The sequence below is a fragment of the Falco punctatus genome, assembly GCF_963210335.1.
Source record: "Falco punctatus genome assembly, chromosome: 4".
NCBI lineage: Eukaryota > Metazoa > Chordata > Aves > Falconiformes > Falconidae > Falco > Falco punctatus.
This window is the reverse complement of record NC_137583.1, coordinates 69,737,655-69,754,930: the sequence shown is the minus strand read 5'-3', so window position 1 is coordinate 69,754,930 and position 17,276 is coordinate 69,737,655. Positions and strand designations below refer to the sequence as shown.

General features: G+C 38.5%; 1 protein-coding gene across 5 annotated transcripts in view; it reads right to left on the bottom strand.

The window, feature by feature from the left end:
- ARHGAP21 (Rho GTPase activating protein 21) overlaps nucleotides 1-17,276 on the bottom strand; it is a 121,442-nt gene that overhangs the window by 66,037 nt on the left and 38,129 nt on the right. For all 5 annotated transcript variants that reach the window (XM_080384832.1, XM_080384829.1, XM_080384830.1 and 2 more), the window contains one exon: nucleotides 1,555-1,737. In XM_080384832.1, coding sequence (XP_080240958.1) covers nucleotides 1,555-1,737 — 183 coding nt within the window. The remainder of the gene's footprint in view (nucleotides 1-1,554; nucleotides 1,738-17,276) is intronic.

Below are 17,276 nucleotides of genomic sequence, written 5' to 3'. Positions count from 1 at the left end.
ACAATCTCATTATAACCTTTTCAAAAAACAGACAGAAATGAGAATGAATTAACCAGATTCTAACATATCAGAGAAGGTATCTTCTTCTGCATGTGAAAAAATATATCAGCCCCTCAGAGACATCTAGTAATACATTCGGAAAGAAACCTATCCAGTCACTTCATTAAGGAGATTATTGCTGCTTATGTTGTTTACTTTAACCCTCACTGTGAATAGGGGTTGTTGTTGTGACATGCTAACATGCGTGTGTAATTTGTTCTGCTCAGCTAAGGCTTCCCCACCCTCCTTCCCCTGTTCCACATTGGAATTCAACTCGAGACTGACTCTTGGCTGACTCTCTGTAACCTGTTTTGAAGGACAGACATGTTGGGATCACCTGATCCTGCTAACAGCCTAACTTCCGGTTAGCTTCAGTGACTCCTTCTCAAGGGGAAAAAATTTGGGCACTCAAGGGCCAGCTGAACAGCTGAAGTTAAGCAAAAAAAAATGTGCCAACTTTCTCCTGAAAAGCTTTTCCTGCTTCAAAGCCACTGAGCACAGGCAAAAATGAAAGACTCCTGCAGAGACACAAGTCAGTTAGATATCTGGAAGGAGCATGAAGCTTCAATACCTATTCCCCATCTTGATAAACATCTATTCTTCTGCCTAACTGGAAAAGCAAAAGTGAAACTGAGAGGTGCCACGGATTATGAGAACTTGCATACTTGACTTTAAAATAGGCAAACTTTATTTTAACTCGCTAGGAAAAACAACTCTCTCATTACTCAAATTTCTATCACTATTAAATGGACCTTTTTCTCAGAATCAGGTACTACAGCAATTTTCAACTTTGAGCAAGGCAGACCAGATGGCTGCTTAACACTTAGAACTACTTGTTTTAACTTAAAATATTTTAGAGCTTTTTTTATTTAAGAAAGTTGTCCTTTAATGTAGGCCTGTATACATTTTGTATTTATTTGTCTCTTGACAATTGCAGATTGTTGCTCTTTCCAGCAGAAAGAATGTAACATAGAATCACAAGCCATCTTTCTAGTGTGCATTAATTTTAGGATACTTAGAAACTATGGTAAACTAATGCTTTTCCAGGCTGTTCTCTTAGCATGATGGTATGAGAAATTTCTGTTATAGCGGAAAAGGGAAAGAAAAAAAAAAAAAAAAGGAAAAAAACCCCAACAATTAACAAAAAACCCCAAGCCTCCCACCCTTGAAGTCTATACTTTAAAAGGTGTACAGACTAATGACGTTGGCTTTGGGAATAAAAATTCCATATAGATAAGTATTTCTGTATTATGTAATAACCACTGGTCTTACCCACGGAAACAAATATTTTTACCTTGGGTGTACTCACACTCAGTCAATTCCATTTTCTTGAAACAGATCAGTGCATGGCTATCAAACAATGCAGTAAGTGAGCCTGCCCTCCTTACACACAAGGGATCTTTCATTTGTGTAGGACACATCTATACATACATTTACTTTCAAGCAAGCTGTATTTTTGACCCTGAAAAGTATAATAAAACTAGATATAAGTGCTTCATTATTAGTTTCACTTACTTTAAAAGAAAACTGAACTGCAGATTCTGGAGGGTAAACTATGAAGTGTCTTAAGGTGAAGCCAAAACCCTGAGATGTCCTCCTTAGCACGACAGTTTTGGGACCAGGCCAAGAGAAAGTTTCTTCTTCCTCCGATGGTGACACAGCTTCACTCTGCTCTTTTCCATCTTTATTTTTTGATGCCTAAAATGAAAAAGACATACACAGAAGTTGTAATTTGGATAACTAAAAAAAACAAAAACAAAACAAACAACCCCCCCCCACACCAACAAAAAAATCAAAAAAAAACCCCAAACCCAGCAACCCTCACCACTAAACATTCCTGTGCACTTGAACATGTAATTTCTCCCCCCATAACCAAAAAAACTTCACGGTCATTAGTATTTTCAAAATAAATCTGTATTGTAGAGCCGCATCCCTTACAGCATTAATTCTGTATGTGATATGACCACAGGTGTACTCTTAAATGAAGTCAGGTATTAAGAGACTCAATGTACAACAGTGAAACACTCAAACCACAAGAAATGTGCGTATCTTGTGTGTTTTATTTGCTTTCTACTTAGACACAAAACACGTGTTTCTGGGTGCACATAGCTCACACATTTACACGCCCAACTCCTCTTTTCCTCACTTATAATGCAGGCATGGTTTCCTCAACTGGTATCCCTTCACTTAAAACACACAAAACACAATTGAAGAACATATGCAATTGGTTAGGCTTCTTCAACAAGACACACTTTCCCTCTGCTCTGCCCTTTAACTTTAGCTTTTATTTTTTTCCACCTTTTGCTACTTTCTCTGAACATTTCAGTATGCAAATTCTAAACACACAAGTAAAAAAAGTCTAGCTTCCTTTCACACTTCTACGGCAATCCTTCCTCTCATGCAGAAGACAGACATCTTGGGGGTTTTTCTTAACAGTAATGTTATATACGTATGGCTCAAGAAACATATTATTATAAAAATATTTATCCTCTCAGCCTTATATGAAATCTTCCACTTCAATTTTCAAAGCGAGTGCCACATTCATTCAACATTTCAAATCAAAGGCAGAAGACATACAAAGAAAGCATGCAAAACCCAATGACCCTCCTCTGAATATTCTAGTTCAATGATGCATGAAACAAATTTAGATACCAGAGCCTATAGCCTATTCAAAGGGTATTCAAACAGAAATAATAGTCGTCTTGTCCTCCTGTAGCTCTGCTGCTGTGGCTCAGAAACTGGCTGATACGTGCCACAATTTACTGCTTGGTTTTCTCCCTGGGCTGCTCTAGAATAATCCCCTTTGCTTTAGTCTTACAGCTGGGATGTCGAACTGCAGTGCTTATCAGCAAGGTGGGCCCAGCCAACTCCCATCAACATCTACAGAGAAGACAAAAGCATTTCTACTCTAACCACAATGACAGCAACACACATTACTATAAGGAAAATGTTGCAGCTGCTTGGTGAGATAGTTAACCCAGCAGATCATTCTGCATTCAGGTATGGAACACATGATGCATTTCTACACAGACGCTACAGTTTGTCCTCGGAAACCCACATCTTGATACATTCAACAGGGAGGACAAGAAAATATTAGCTAGTGCTTCAGAAATGAGCCTCCCTACCTCCAGTGACCCTGTTCTTCAGCAAAGAAAAACATACAAATGGAGAAGGGTCTTGGTGCTACAGCCAAGCCAAGAAATGAAGCCACTTCTGTAGCCAGACAATCAGAGAACGCAGAGCAGCCCAGCAGGACTCTGCTCCACTCAACAGCCTGGAAGAATTATCAGATGGTTTTGGAAAGAACTATAATAAATATCAAGGACTCAATCTAGGCCTAGTCTGTCCTCATCCATCATCATCATTCATGTCTTAAAAGTGTTAGTGTGAAACTAAAAAAGACTGTGCAACTAGATGACTAATAAAAGAAAAATTACTGAGAACTGTGGAACTGCCAAGACAACTGCTTTAATTTAAAGCCTAAGCAATGCAAAGATTATGGGAAAAGTTACATAATCCTTCAGCCTAAGGATGGGGTTTGTTACTGAGGTGTTCCCCACCAATCTGTTCAACTTGCAACCATTTTTCCAGTTCTGCACAAACAAATGTCCCTTCTCAGTCTTTCAGTCTCATGACATGAGCAGAAATTGGATCAAATAGCACTTCCACCCTACTAAACTGGCAAAAGAAATAGCTCCTAATAAAAAAATAATTACTGGCCTCTATGAAATGACCATGAATTCCTCCATTCAGTGACAGGCAGCAACCCATCTAACATTCCCTTGCAATCTTTTCTATCTCCTCTCAACTTTTTATAAGCAATGCGTGATGCAGAAGTTTTGAACAATCACAAGCAGCTACAGGTATCACACAACATCAAAAGATGTTCATAACCAAAGACCTATTGTTATAGATACATAAACAGCAAGCTTAAATGTAAGCACTGATAAATACAAGTCTACAATATACTTGCATCTTCTTTCTGACAAAAACCTCCCTAAACAGCCAAAAGGTAATTACTTAGCATGTATAACAACTGATCACTTAAGTTTACATATAGAAATACTGTAACCCAAGTTAAAAACAGTCATACAGAGAACTTTACTAGGTCTGTGAAATGAGATGCAACATTTGATTGTAGTGAGAAGAGAACCTCTAATGACCTTGTAATTTCATGTAAACTTCTAACTTTCATGCAAGTTGCTGAACTAACAGCTACTGATAAACAACAGTACTCCCCAGCCAAATCATTATTTCCTGAAAGAGCATTCCAGAACGGAAAAGTTATCTTCATGCCAACCTTGGACCCCCTGCAAGGTCTGCCAACAGAGCAACAGAAAAACTCAGTATTAATAATAAATGAGGGGCATGTTAAGTAACAACTTTCAGCCACCACTATGAACAATAATCTGAATTAAAAAGAGAGTCAACATCTGCTGAGTAACCCCGTGACATGTCCAACCACAGCACATCCACCAGCGTACCAATTGCCAGAGAAGACTAAAAAGAAACAAGAGAAGTTTTAAAAAACACAAATAAAACAAGAATGCAAGACAGCAAGCAAGAACCAGATGATGTTTAGCACAGGCCAGAATGTTACTGAAGGCAGTGTTCCTACAAGGTTTTCCTTGTAAGCCAAAAATGATAGTAATCAAGATACAAATACACGAATAGCTCATATCCTTAAGGTGATCTCTCTTTCAGGTAGACTCATTTGCATTTCAAGAGAATGAAAAATTAATTTTTTATTTTATTTATTTCATATAAAATCTAACAAACCAAAGATTATTTTGCCATATTCCTTACTGAAGATCCCTGTTTGTTTCTCTACAGGTTCAATACTCAAAATCAAAGTCAGAATGCACACAATCAAGTTCAAGGACTGAAGAATCTCAGGCTACTAAAAAAGATTCAAGCGTCATTTCCCTCAGGAGTTCTTCATACAAGGTTTCTGCACAAAGTATCTCAAAGCTTCATTTCCTGTTACATGCAATTACAAGGACATACAACAGATGCTTAAGTGCAATGCAAAACACATACTTTATTTTTAATATTGTATTTAACCCTTTTTTCTCAGCAATGAAAGCATCCATGAAAAATCAGATGGCATCTGAAAGAACTACCTGAATCACTGACAGCTTAACACACAATAACAGAATTATGTAAAAATCAGTAAATAGCATTGATGTTTGTAAATAATACTATTATTTCCAGTTAAAAGTAGATCTCAAATCAATAATTTCCCATTATTAGGTCAGTCCAAAAAAAAAAAAAAGGCGAACACATCCAACTTGCATGCTCTCCAAAGCCTGTTTAAAACTTTTGATCAATTTACACACAGACCTATATTGAACATGCTAAATATCCTGAAGTGACAGCCACAGGTAATTGCAATACAAGCTATCAATAAAGAACTATCTTCTTGACCATCTATACAGATAAACAGGTATACTCTGAGTTCTGAATATTGTCTTCATAGATGAACAACAGTGAACAAATAATTGATATATTGCACTATCGATTCTTGAAAACAATCATGCAAGCCATTTTAAAGTTGGTGTGGTAATCAATTTTCATCTTTATTTTGTGTTCAGTACACAAGTTCAAAATTATTTCTAAAGACACTTAGGAACAGCATCCAGATTTGCTATACAGTGTTTTTCACACGTCTTTTGTTCTTTTACCATATAGAACACTTCACAAATAAATGATGTAAATAAAAGTCTCATTTTAAAGGTAAGGGTTACCCAAACTACATTTTCTGGAGACTAAATGTGTATTGCACAAAAAAGAAAAAAACACCAGACCAACCAGGGGGCTTATCTATTAATATTTCAATAAGAGCATGGAGACAGCCTATTCTAAGCAGGGCCTGCTTCAGCTGCATTTAACAATGTTCAACTTGTAGGTAATCTGCCAAGATGTGCAACACCTGAAATAGCAGTTCAGCTAGATGGGTATATATGCTGAACAGAAAATAGGCTGATATTACCTGATTTTACTGGTTCAACAGCCATCATGTAACGTGGGGTTTTTTTTAGTAACTACTGACATCAGCCAGAGCAAAAAAGATTGTGAATACAGTTATTAATCCCTAAAATTACCCCAAGACACCAACAGGATATTCGAAATGCTATAATAAAATGCTGCACTCACTTGAAAACAGTGATATTTCTTGTATTGGGTCATTTATTTTCCCTATTTTTTGTACCCATATAGCTATCACTTAGCTGCCTTGTTAAATCTACAATTTCAGAGAAAAAAGCTTTCCTGGAACAGTTTGAACTTACTTTAATGTGACTAAGTATAAGGTCCTTTAAAAAGGCAGCAGAGAAGAAAAAGTGTCTTTTGTCACTAAGGCTACAGAATGGAAGAAAAACCCTTGCCTAGATGAGTGAGAAAACGTTACCTGCAGAACAGCGGCAGGTTTCACTGCAAAGTAGCCCTTGTTTCTTTAGTAACTAGGTTCTTCCAGTGATGATTTTTAAATGAAGTAATAATAAGCCACTGACTCTTAGTTTAACCATATAGAGAGCTTCAAATCACTTTGCTAGAAGCTGACAAAGTCAAATGAAGCAACAACAAACATGTACCTCAAAATAATTTTCTTGGTATACCTATCTGATGAGAAATGATAAAGAAAAAAAATGTGTCGTGCCTAAAGGACATATCCCCTCAACCCTTATCATTTTCTCCCATGGTCACTGACCTAGATTCCTACACATAAGTGAACTCAGAGTAAAAGTTTAATCCAACAGAGAACACATGGTTCCCTGGTCCTCCAATACCACAAAAAACCACCACAAATACACACAGTTCCAATGTGTTCTCAAAACAGGTAACACTTCCTTTAAGAAATATGCCTTTCTCACATGTAAGACAGCAAAAGAAAAGGTTATACAACTTACCTTTGACATGTCCCCATCCTCATTTGCAGTATAGGGAGGTACATCCAGCACCCAGAGAAAGACAGCCAAGGTTTTATCTCAGTAGCACCTCAAAAGTAGAATCATTCACAGAAGGTGCAAAATGGGTCTTTTCCTTTCAGTTAAAGCTCACAAATCGAAGATTTCAAACAAGATGGGTCACATTTATAAAGATAAATACTATGATCACATACTGAAACAGTCTCAAGCTGTGGTGAAGTAAGACATGTCTTTAAATCAAACTGGAATGTACAAAAAGCATCTTATACAGAAGTCAGTCATTCCCATCCAAAGAAAATTAATTACTGACACAAAGGTGACACCTTAAGTAAATCCATCCTCCATGTATTCAGGACACAGCTTTCTCCTCAAAACAAACAAATGAGTTCCATCCCTTTCAGCCTCAGCAAATAATGTTCATCTCTTACTGAAAAAAAAACCTACTACGGGCCGAGCAGGAAAACTGGAACACAGAAAACCCCAAACGTATGTAACAATTTTAGGCCTCCAAATCAAATACCTACTTGCTCAAACTGCTGACTTCTATGCTTGACAAAATGCTGTAGTCTTCACCTAAACAGGTAGGAAGGATGTTGGCCAGGACAGAAATTCAGGCAGAAAATATAACCTGGCAGTACATGTACTGACAGCGTCCTTCCCTCAAAGAAGTCTTCCATCATTTTCTGTCCTCATAAGACAGCTAGAAGGTGCAACCATCAGTATCTCCAAACCCACAGTGATGCTCAGAAATCAGTCTGCTAAATTGGTGGGGTAAAAGGAAACCTGCAAGAATCCTAGGTGTATGGTCTTAGATGCTAGCTAACACCATGGAAAAAAAACAAAAAAAGACATCTAGAATTTGCAAAAAGGAAGGGGGGGGAGGGAACTGAGAAAAACCCATCAACTACATATTTAACAGTTATACATGCTAGACTTGTTAAGAAACTTCAGGCAAAATCGCAAAGGCATCTGCAGCAGTGCTTGCATAATATTGGTCACTCAAAGAAGTTGCCCCTTCTTTACCAAGACCAAAATTAGCCTGTACAGTTTATTAACAAATCATTCCAAACATTTCAGTATTTTGAGTGTCAAACTGGAGCATTCATTTTTGCATGCTACTCCAAAGTCACCCTTCACACTAAACAAGCAGCAAGGTTTAAAAAAAAAAAATATTTACTGTTTAATTTCTATATGGATTTAAGCAGAGGGCAGATATATAATGAACACAAATTAGTTGCATCTACATGCTCTATCAACTCCACAGGACTTTTCTCTCTTGCACTCCCTCCACATAACAAGACGTTACATAGCCTTGAGGCTATAGACATCTACGTGCAAAGCCTCTGCCTTAAATATGACTTTTTAAAAAAACAATTTTGCTTCGAAAGTCTGCCTGTGTAGTCTCTGACTCTCTTGAGAATTTAGTTTTAAAGGAGACTATATACAGATCATGTTCAAACCCTACCATTAAGCATCTCTGTGATTTCTAAATTAATCGGAATACATCTTTTGTCTGCCTTTCAGAAATATAAACATTACACTACCTCCTGTTTGTATGTCAAACTGAACTTTGCTAAGTAGAAATAAATCACTATAATGTTAAAAATAACAGATTCCCTCTACCCAATAATGAGTTCAACTCTCAATATACATCTTACATGCAATACAAATTGACAGGACAATATATACAACAGTATATACACAATATATTTATGCAATTGCTGACATTTACTATGTGCTGACATGTACTTTTTATTAACTGCACTTCACTAAAACCAGATATGACCACAACATAGCAGACTGCAGTGAAAGTAGTTCAGGACGAACAAGCCTTTATTTACAGAGAGACACTTGTAAGAGCATACTCTGAACTGAAGAATCAGACAGTTTGATACATAGAGACATACTGAAGTACAGAAGGGGAACCTGTTTCCTACCCCAGAATGTCCCTAAGTATTCCATCATTCTTTTCCAGAACAGGCCACAGGGAAATGGATCCCACCCAACAGACCATGCTGGACCTACTGACGGGTAGCAAGACCCTCAAAGCATGAAACGGAAGGTATCTGTCTCCATCCTGTCCAGTTCAGTGCTATATACTTAAGAAAACTGCAGGAAGGACTTTGTTGCCCGATGCTAGTAACTGCTGAGCTTGTTTTCAGCAGTTCTCAAGAGGCAGCCTTGCCATGAAGCACCTGAAACAGGAAATGAAGATGTAAACAAGCCCTCAAATCTCAAAAGATCAAACAGCTACAAAACCACTCTCACCACAAGAGAAAGCTGAGATGTGGAGATAAATGCTGCCCGAGTCCTCACAACCACCAGTAGACAGTATTCACAGAGAGAGAGAGAAGTGGTCCAGTTGATGCCCTCTCTCTGGGACCACTGGCAACAGCAGAAGACAGTCTGCTTTTGGAATTAGGGGGCACAAGTCTTCTTCCATGCAGCAACTGGGGGGGTATGGGGTAGGAAGCAGCGGTGGAGGGAAATAAAAATCAGTCTCCAGAGGAAAACTACTCCAATACTGAAACTCAGGGAAAATATCAGCTCTCTGAGTCACCAGGGGACCCCATTCACCTCCTGCAGCGTGGGTGTTATGCATACATGAGGTGCAGGATATTAGCTGAGACTCCCCAACACTAACATTTCTCTTGAGTTGCAACTGAGGGGGATGCAGTAACTGGAAAGGACAAAGGCAAGCAAACTGAAGAACTCTACTATCTCTCTACAACAAGATCCAAATCCTTTATGACTCCAGATGGATAGAAAGTCACTGCAATGAATGGTTTCAGTATCAAACAACAGGAAAACAGAAATAAAGTATTAGTGATTGCCGTAAGACTAAGGGCAAGGATGGGCAATGCCATTTCTCATGTTTGCTGCTCACCTTGGTTGATCAGGCAGGCCCTGAGCAACCACCAGCAGCAGCAAGGTGGTCTCTGTGAACAGCTCTCCGCCACTCAGGCCCTTAATGGGTCCTACCAATAGCTGTAATGAGACAAGACATTTCAGAACATGGGCAAGGCAATAAAGATGTGAATGTCGCTCAATGGAGTGAGCACAGGTCTAGGTGTCTCCCTCACAGGAGCCCGCTCTTTATCATTTTGATGCACCATTACAGCATTAAGCCCAGGTGGCCAAAGCAACAGGTCCTTTTTGGGGGCCTAACCAAAGTTAATTCAGGTGTGTGCTAGGAGGTGGTCCTGGCAGCAAACCTATCACTTTTACAAGTGTGAAACCCACCGAGATGTAATACAGGCCTAGAATATTCTTCTAGTTCAACAACAAAGGCAGTGGCTGCCTGCAGCAGAGATTGGTGAGGACACCAATGCAGACTTTGAAACATGAATCTCAAAACTGAATAACCCAATTCAATAAAATACATGAATCACATCCTCAAGCCAAGCCCAGGTAAGGAGAAAGGCTCAAGAAAGCAACACATAACTATTCCAAATATACGAACTCAGGGGCAGATGGCTGGGAAGCACAGGGAAAGAAGCATGCATTACTGCCATGTACCACACAGGCTACAGAGCTGGCTTAGGGGTGGAAGGAGAAGGACAGACGGACACATGTTTCTGTTCACTTTTGTAACTACTGTTGTAGTAAACAACATTCAGAGGAGAAATGGTATTTTCAAGATAAAGGATTTCAGTTCTCAATAAAGTCAAGACACACACAGAAAACAAACAACAGAAACCTCCACATATGCAGCTTATTATACAGCTTAAACTTTCCTTACTCTGCTCCACTCTTCATGAAAGGCTGCCCTGTTAGAGCACAGCAATTGGTGCTCACATCAGTGTCATCACTGCTCCACAAGACCTGAAAAGCAAAGCTGAAGGCCACCTACAGCAACCTTTACTTTACTCCCTCATCTTACAATGCTCACACATTTATATTGCATTTTTTCCCCCTGAACTCAAATACAGAAAGGAAGGGTTAGAGAAAGCCTATACCTGGCAGGGGGACACTTCTTGATCTGACATCAAAGTCCTCCATCACAAGACAAATAACTAGCTTTACACTGGCAAACCACTCCAGGACTTACTGATACGACAGTCTGAAAACGGATGCTCAAAAATGTCATTGCCATGTGTCTGTTCAACTGAAAACTGTTCAGTTTACCTGGATCTGGATTAAATGCAGCGACACCAATTGGGTCTGTAAACTGAGCCTAACTGGACATACGTGCCTGAATGAAAGGAGCATGCAGCTTCCCAGGCCAGGCGAGACGCAGAAACAGGTTTTTTACTTTGAAGAAGGGATAATCCTAACCTGCTAAATCTGGCTAGACTTTAAGATACTTCTTTTTTTCTTTTAACAGAGAGTAAGCTCTGGTTTTCTTACACAGTAGTTCTGATACATGGACTTCTTTGCGCTATACTTTTAAATTCAGCAAAAGCAAGATCAGGTCTGGCATGACATACTCCTCCACAGCTCAGACAGGACTTCTCCACACTTAGCACCTAATCCCTGAATTATTCAGATTTATACATAAACTAACTTAGCAGATTTCCCTTAAAACACTAGATACTAGCAAGTTTAGCATGCTTCATCTCATTAAAATGATCCTAATCTACCATTTAAATGTCTTATTTTGATTTTATACACACATAAACACAAAAAAGTATTTCATGTGCACACATATATATACACACACATATTTGTAGTAGTTTGTCCACATCCAAAAACTGTACTGCTTTACCAAGATTCTTTTCAAAGCTAATTATGCGCACTTCTGTGTAGATCATGCCTTCCACAGAGTAACAGCCCATTTCAAGCAACTACACCAAGAAACAAGAGTACAGGTACTTCACAGGACAGAGATACAAACTATTTTCACAATGTGGTTTTGTTTATATCTTGTATTTAGCATTACAATAATAAACACAGAGTTCTTGGTATTAAATTTAGTCAGAAAAACATTAAAAACAAAAAGAAATTGAAAGCTTCCTTGTTTTCTTATAGGCTCATTAGCAAAAGACTCCCTTCTTAACAGCTACATCCTTAAACTGGAAAGAAAGGAAACATCTGCAGGGCTGGTAGCATAACAGCAAAATATCATGTGATCTTAATTTAGCTAAATTGAAGCTTTTCCTTCTCTGCTTGTTCTGTCGTTGCTTGTTAAGAATAGGAAATGCTTTGTCCTCACCTTACAGTCTAATCTGGAAATATCAGAGACTGGAGACTAAGAAAGCATGCTTCTGCCCCTCAGCATTGAAGCAATGTTTGAGGTTATTCCATGCATGATAAAAGAACCTTCTCAGCAGTCTGACAGCAGTGATAAAGAGTGGTTTGCACAGAGTCACCACCTGTCAAGAACGGCCTTCTTTCAGCCTATGGGAACTTTTTGATAGACCCAAGAATATGAGCCACCCCATGACCCACTCTGTTTCCTACAAATGGGGAGAGAACAATAAGAAACACTGCCAACGTCCCCAGCCAAGTACACTACTGCAAAAATAGCAATGAGTTTCAACAAAGTTTATACTCTTTTTGCTTTCTGGAATAATGTGGACTTTATCAAACATACAACATACCAGATAGCTTCCCACTACACTTTCACCAGACTTATAACATACCTACTTACATGTTAAATATTTTTGCAGCAGCCATTATTAAGAAAAACAAAATTACTGCACAGCATAAAATCTGACCTGCACAGATGCACTACAGCTTTAAACTAATGCCAGCTCTGAAACTAGCTACACATTTCCTTCAGTTCACACTGTTTCTCTCTACCAAAGCCAGAGGCTATGTTGTGGTTCAAAACACTATCAGCTCTGTACAAGGCACATAGTTTGAGTTCACCAAACAACCCAAGAGAGCACTCACTTTCCCACAGCCTCTCTGTCCCTATGGCAAACCTCTGTGCTTGGACTAGGCTACTCCATGATGCAGCTACAATGCTGAGTAAGGGCTTTACACCTACCCTCTATGGAAGTAAGCATGAGGTTGATCTTCTCTGGCTTGAAGCTACTGAGCTTTTCAACATAAATAGACTATGCTCATTCCTGTTCTAAAAACAAGAAAATGAGATCATTTAGAGACTACCCACACTGCTTCACCTGCAAAAAAACACCATTGTGCCTGCTGATAATTCAAGTTGTTAAAATCTTAATAAAATAGCAACATTACAGAACTGAATGATCTTAAGTCTTATCTCACGTACAACAGAAATGTCTCTGCCCTGCCCTGAGGAAGCCTTTGGAAGATCAGGGAATTAACTTCCAACGTCAAAATCCAAATTGTCACCCTAAACATGGTTATTGCAAGGAAGTTGTTACTCCAGAGTCTGGCTCTGTTTGCAGAAGATTTACCTAAACACATCGTGAGAGTTTTAAGAACTGACTTGAGAGAAGAACTATTCCTATCAAGCCTAAACTTCTTAGGAAGTTTAACACAGAGAACATGGCTCAAAACCACCACAAAACTTGTAAGACAAATGTGTCAAGATTCTTTACATCCCCACATACGCAACTTTCCTCCTAAAAAATAACCTCTAAATATACAAGTTGAGCTACTCATTGTTAAAGCCTTCTAATACAGAGACTATTAATAAACTCCTGCAGACAAATTCACCACATAAATATAATCCTGTCCCATGTTTCAAGACATTTGAAGATACTATATAACGTTGCACTTAAGTTTTAAAAGTCTTAAACCTAGCAGTTAAAAGACTTTTGTATTATACCAAATACATAAAAATTAGCATACACAGATGCAAAGCCATATATCCTAAAACCTAAGTTAAATTACTTCAAAACCCTACATTTGTACTCGATTGTGCACATATAACAGAGGAAGAAAAGCAGTTTTTTCAGCTAAGAACTTCATTTACAGATACAATGCACAGGAAGATGCTTTAAAAAGGACTGTGAAGTCATTAACTTGAAAAAAAAAATCTTACATCTTTATGCCCAGAGATGAGACATCACTAAGAGGATAAAGAGAAGAAAGTTGTCCACAGGATTTTCAGTTTAGCTGCAAATCCAGAAGCTTCTGAATGCTGACTTATGATGTGATCCTACACGACTTCCTCACATCACACAGTCCTGCATATTTCCTCACAATTTATATTGAGCATGTCAATAAGAACGGATGATATAGATTACTAAATCTACATTTTTATCTCTGTCTGGAAGTTGGTGTGGAGAGAGAGAAGAAATTTATTTTAACACAAATCTATTTGCTTATTTAGGAACTGCTTGTCTTTGCATGCCTATTACTATGGCTTGGATTGCTCACTGTTGCCAAGCTACCTCCCTGAAACCTACTTCTGGACATTACAAAATGTATTTCTCCAGCAATGTGAATTCCCACAATGAATGAAGTCACCAGCTATTTCCTGCAATGATTTTACACCTTTTACTCAATAAAACTAAAGGCATCACACCGTGCACTGCTACGAGACAAGATTTTTATCATATTCCCTCCCTCCCTGAGGCAGCAGATAAAGAGAAGAAAGAGCACAGTAAGACAACATAAACATCACATTTCAAAACCATTATCAGCTGCACCTATCTCTGAAGGAATGCAGCCACCTTTGTTATTTCATCCTCCAAGTGGCAGATTTGGAAGACTGGAAAGCTTTTTTTAATGTTAGCAGAGATTCTCCAAAAGAAGAGAAACAGCTGCAGTGCAGCAGCTGCTGCAGTACTGCTGTGTTCCAGGGCTTGAAGGCAACATGAGAGCCGGGCTTGCACTGCAGTGTCTCATTCTCACATACTGCCTCACAGAAAATATAATCTGCAATAATGAACTCAAGTTAAAAAAAAAAACAGACATAAAGAGTTCTTGGCTGCTATAACTTCACAAGATATTAACATACATACATGTACATCAATACAGTCTTTGATGAGGAGGTTCCTCCAAGCACAGCAACTTCAATGGTCAGGCTCACCCTTCCATAAGTTTACAGAGCTTTGCAGAATACCTGTCTCTGGCTGAGAAACCCAAGATTTAAATATTTATGTGGCTTAAAGAACATTATTGTTATTTTTAGAGGTCAGGATGCAGTAATAAGATAAAAAAATATAAGACAGATGTTGTTCAGAAAAGAACCAGTGAGAACACCACATGAGAAGGTCTGCTTTCCTCAAACTAATAAAAGCCTGCTTAGACCACAGTGATAAGATGTCCAACGCTCTTCGCTGGCAAGACAACCTACATTCTGGTGGTCTACTGTTCCCTACCTAACACTTGAAAGCAACGTATTTGTGATGCAAGGAGAAAAACACAAAACTGCTACATCATCTGCTTTGTATTATCTACCAGTAATTCTTCCAACCATCTAAAGAAGTGGTATTTATTGTTTTAGACATGCTTGCTCTAATATATCCCACCATGGCCACAAGGTGAATAGATGTACCAAGCACATCAAGAGTTTGCCTGCATGCTGAAGGCTGATAAAAAAACATACAAGGACAGAGGAGTAGCTCCTTCTGCATCTTAGGGAAGATGAACCTAGTTGTTATGTTACTGAATAAAAAACGTTACTTAGCACTTCCATACATTTGTTGAAGAACTCTTACTTGGATCACGGCTAGTATGCCAAGTTATGATTCTGAGACTACAACTCCATAAACACCGGACTATCAGAGGAAAAAAAAAAACTGCCTTAGCTTTAAAACATTCTCACACACACACAGACTTTTTAAAAAAAAAAAAAACAAAAAGCACTGAAGATTACTTGTTTACCAAGACCACACTATAGTAACAATAGAATTAATAATCTGTTATACTGTTGGGGCAGTCCGGGTAAATACAGACACAGAAAACTATTTACAGTGCGCTCTTCCACAGGATACAAACTTTCTACCTGCTACTCTCCTTCAGCAGTCCTGTATTTGTAATCACACTCAGGTTCTAAATTGCCCACAAGAGTCTCACACTTAAATCTTCCCCATGTCCCACAAGACAAAAGTCACAGACAACACAGAAAAGAAGCAAGGCACATCAGTACTTTGCATTAACTCTTTTTAAGAAAGAATACAAGATAGGTAATGAAGCTGCCCCATGAACAAACAGTGAAAGATGAAAAACTGCAAGCAATTTGGTTTATTTCTTTACTCTTAAGAGTACCACAGGTGGCTTCCACGTGATTATTCATGGATCACATGATAGCCATCAATCCCATCCAAGGACTGGGCTAAAAACTGTAATTCACTGACATCAACAGAACTACACTGATTTTTCATAATCTAATAATTTTATTTTAGAAGTTTCTGATTTAGTACCAAATACAGCATACCCTTTGAAAACATTCTAATGCACGTAACAGCTTGCTGCATCAGAGTGAAAAGGGCAACTGTCTCCAGTCATGGTTACCTTCATGCTGTACCGTGAAAGTACTTTTCATAAAATCTAAATTATCATGGTAGACAGAAGAAAATATTCCTGCCTATTTCATACTTGTTCGCTTACTGTTTCAAAAAACGCAAAAAAAATTTGGGAAATGCATGCCAGGGGGGCAGTAAAAACAAAATAAATCCTTAGAATGCCTCTGTAACCTGATCTGAGAAATTATTAGTCACATACAGGCAACAAGGTAGGTTTGTACCTCCTTATTGAACATATATTTCTGATGACTCTTTCAAAGAAAACTTGTTTTCCTATAAGGCAAGCCTTCAAACTCAGCTCTCAGATCACAAGCAGCAATTCATCCCTTGATGTTTTACTGGTGCTGGATAGAAATTGCCAAGAAAGCTGCATTAACTTCTGCTAATTCAAGGATACCATAAACCAAACTGTGCTTTGAGGTTACACTTGAGAAAGAGCTGTTAGTCTCAAACTTCACAGGTCACTCATCTGCTTTCTCACCAGCAGTCTGCTTGGACACTGCTAGGTGGAGAATGTAGAGAGCAACACTGCTGTAACATAGCAGAGTGCATGCCTCACCAGACCTGACCACCTCCACTTCTGCCATGGCATTGCAATGCAGTAGGATAAGAGTAGCTGCAGCAATATCCCATAAATGAACTTTCAGCTTCATTTCAAAGAAAAATATCAGCAGCGACTCATTAAAATGTATGGTTTACAGAGACCTGACTTCAGTTAAAAAAAAAAACAAAACACCAAAAAACCTCAACACAGCAACTGCATAGTCTACTTAAAATCTAGCAAGATCAAACACTTCAACAACATTTCTACCTCAAACATGCAAGTAATTTGAAGTATATTGATCTAAGGCTTGTTTTTTTCTTTCCAGCTTGGTAAGAAACAGTTTTTATACTATGTGAACCCTGTTCTGGGGTTGGGTTGGTTGGGGGGTGGGGTGGGAAGCAGGGAGGTGGTGGTGCTGGTTTT